The sequence below is a fragment of the Meleagris gallopavo genome, chromosome 1 (assembly GCF_000146605.3).
Source record: "Meleagris gallopavo isolate NT-WF06-2002-E0010 breed Aviagen turkey brand Nicholas breeding stock chromosome 1, Turkey_5.1, whole genome shotgun sequence".
NCBI lineage: Eukaryota > Metazoa > Chordata > Aves > Galliformes > Phasianidae > Meleagris > Meleagris gallopavo.
The window spans coordinates 46,429,154-46,430,851 of NC_015011.2; the positions used below are offsets into that span (position 1 = coordinate 46,429,154).

The following is a 1,698-nucleotide window of genomic DNA, read 5'->3' on the forward strand; positions in this document are numbered from 1 at the left end:
CGCCAAGGCCAAGTCGCGCTCGTCGCGGGCCGGGCTGCAGTTCCCCGTGGGCCGCGTGCACCGGCTGCTGCGCAAGGGCAACTACGCGGAGCGGGTGGGCGCCGGCGCCCCGGTGTACCTGGCGGCCGTGCTGGAGTACCTGACGGCCGAGATCCTGGAGCTGGCGGGCAACGCGGCCCGCGACAACAAGAAGACGCGCATCATCCCCCGCCACCTGCAGCTGGCCATCCGCAACGACGAGGAGCTCAACAAGCTGCTGGGCAAGGTCACCATCGCGCAGGGCGGGGTGCTGCCCAACATCCAGGCTGTGCTGCTGCCCAAGAAGACCGACAGCCACAAGGCCAAGGCTAAGTGAGCCGGCCCCGAGGAAACGCGCAGAGCAGCGAAGTGAAACCCAAAGGCTCTTTTCAGAGCCACCCACAGTCTCGAGAAAGAGCTCGGAATGCGGCGACTCGATGCGTGGTTGTGTGGTGTGTTGGCGCGGGGGGGGCTCCGTATTCCCGGCCTTGGCTGGGGGTTTTCTGCCCGCGCGGGCCTCGCAGTTCCGCCGGAGAGATGCGCTGCGGTCGGGGAGCCCCGAGTTTTCCCCTCGGCGTCGCCGCCGTGTCCCGACCGCAACCCCAAGCGCTGCACTGAAGCCGCTCCCCGTCCCCTTCCCGAGCGGCGGCCGCTGCGGGAGGGGCTGCAGCCGCGGGCGGCCCCGTGCGCGCTTTGCGTAAGGGCGGGAGAAACGTTTAGCCGGGAGAAAGGCTATCACGGGGCGGTTGGTCTCCGCCCCGTGCCGCGAGCCCCGCGTACGCGGCCCCTGCGAACGGCCGGAAGCGGAATAGCCGCCTTTTCGCTGTTTACCACACCCCCTACCCCTGACAGGGCTCCTGTCAGGGCAGAACCCGCTTCTGCTTCTCCCTCCTCTGTCTTGGGGTCATGGGGCCCCTTTCTCCCTGCCTTTTGGGACGCGATGCCGAAGGGAGGCGTTGCGTTCGCCCTGGGCACCCCGGCACGCGTCTGACTCGGTCGCTAGCAACGAGCTCAGAAATCAATAGCGCGCCCTGAAGCGAGGAGCAGCCTGAACACTGCCCCGTGAGCGCCCGCCTGCGGAGAAGCGAAGGCAGTGGAGCAGCTTGCAGGGAAACGGAAGGACGCCGCGACTAACCCTAACTCTGTGCTAGAGAGGTCCGGACACAGAAAGCAAAGAGCTGAGAATCCAGCTGGGAAACACGAAAAGACCGAAACTATCAAGTAAATAAAAAAATTCTCGGCGCATTTAGGCAAAGCGATACAGCTCTTTGTTGGAACCAAGTGGGCGGCTCTGAAAAGAGCCTTTGGGTTGCTGAAAGCGTGTCTGGGTTGCCGAAATCAGAGACGAGTTTAACCGCCGAAACCGTAGAGGGTGCGTCCCTGGCGCTTGAGCGCGTAGACCACGTCCATGGCCGTGACCGTCTTCCTCTTGGCGTGCTCGGTGTAGGTGACGGCGTCGCGGATGACGTTCTCCAGGAAGACCTTGAGCACGCCGCGCGTCTCCTCGTAGATGAGCCCCGAGATGCGCTTGACGCCGCCGCGCCGCGCCAGGCGGCGGATGGCCGGCTTGGTGATGCCTTGGATGTTGTCGCGCAGCACCTTGCGGTGGCGCTTGGCGCCCCCCTTGCCGAGCCCCTTCCCGCCCTTGCCTCTGCCAGACATGCTGAAAGCCTAGGTGTC

At 65.3% G+C, this 1,698-nt stretch overlaps 2 protein-coding genes across 2 annotated transcripts in view; one reads left to right on the plus strand and one right to left on the minus strand.

The window, feature by feature from the left end:
- The window catches only part of LOC104910710 (histone H2A-IV), a 77,432-nt gene extending 76,981 nt beyond the window's left edge, over positions 1–451 (plus strand). The window contains exon 2 of the mRNA XM_010709942.3: positions 8–451. Within this exon, the coding sequence (XP_010708244.1) occupies positions 8–355 (348 nt within the window). The 3' untranslated portion in view covers positions 356–451. The remainder of the gene's footprint in view (positions 1–7) is intronic.
- A 746-nt stretch (positions 452–1,197) lies between these two features.
- Positions 1,198–1,698, minus strand: LOC100541738 (histone H4). The gene has a single exon (XM_010709816.3). It carries the CDS (start codon positions 1,678–1,680, stop codon positions 1,369–1,371), a length of 312 nt encoding a protein of 103 aa, XP_010708118.1. The 5' UTR covers positions 1,681–1,698; the 3' UTR covers positions 1,198–1,368.

Excerpts from the sequence above, each read along its gene's own strand:
- LOC100541738 (XM_010709816.3), bottom strand. The coding sequence starts at position 1,680 with ATGTCTGGCAGAGGCAAGGGCGGGAAGGGGCTCGGCAAGGGGGGCGCC.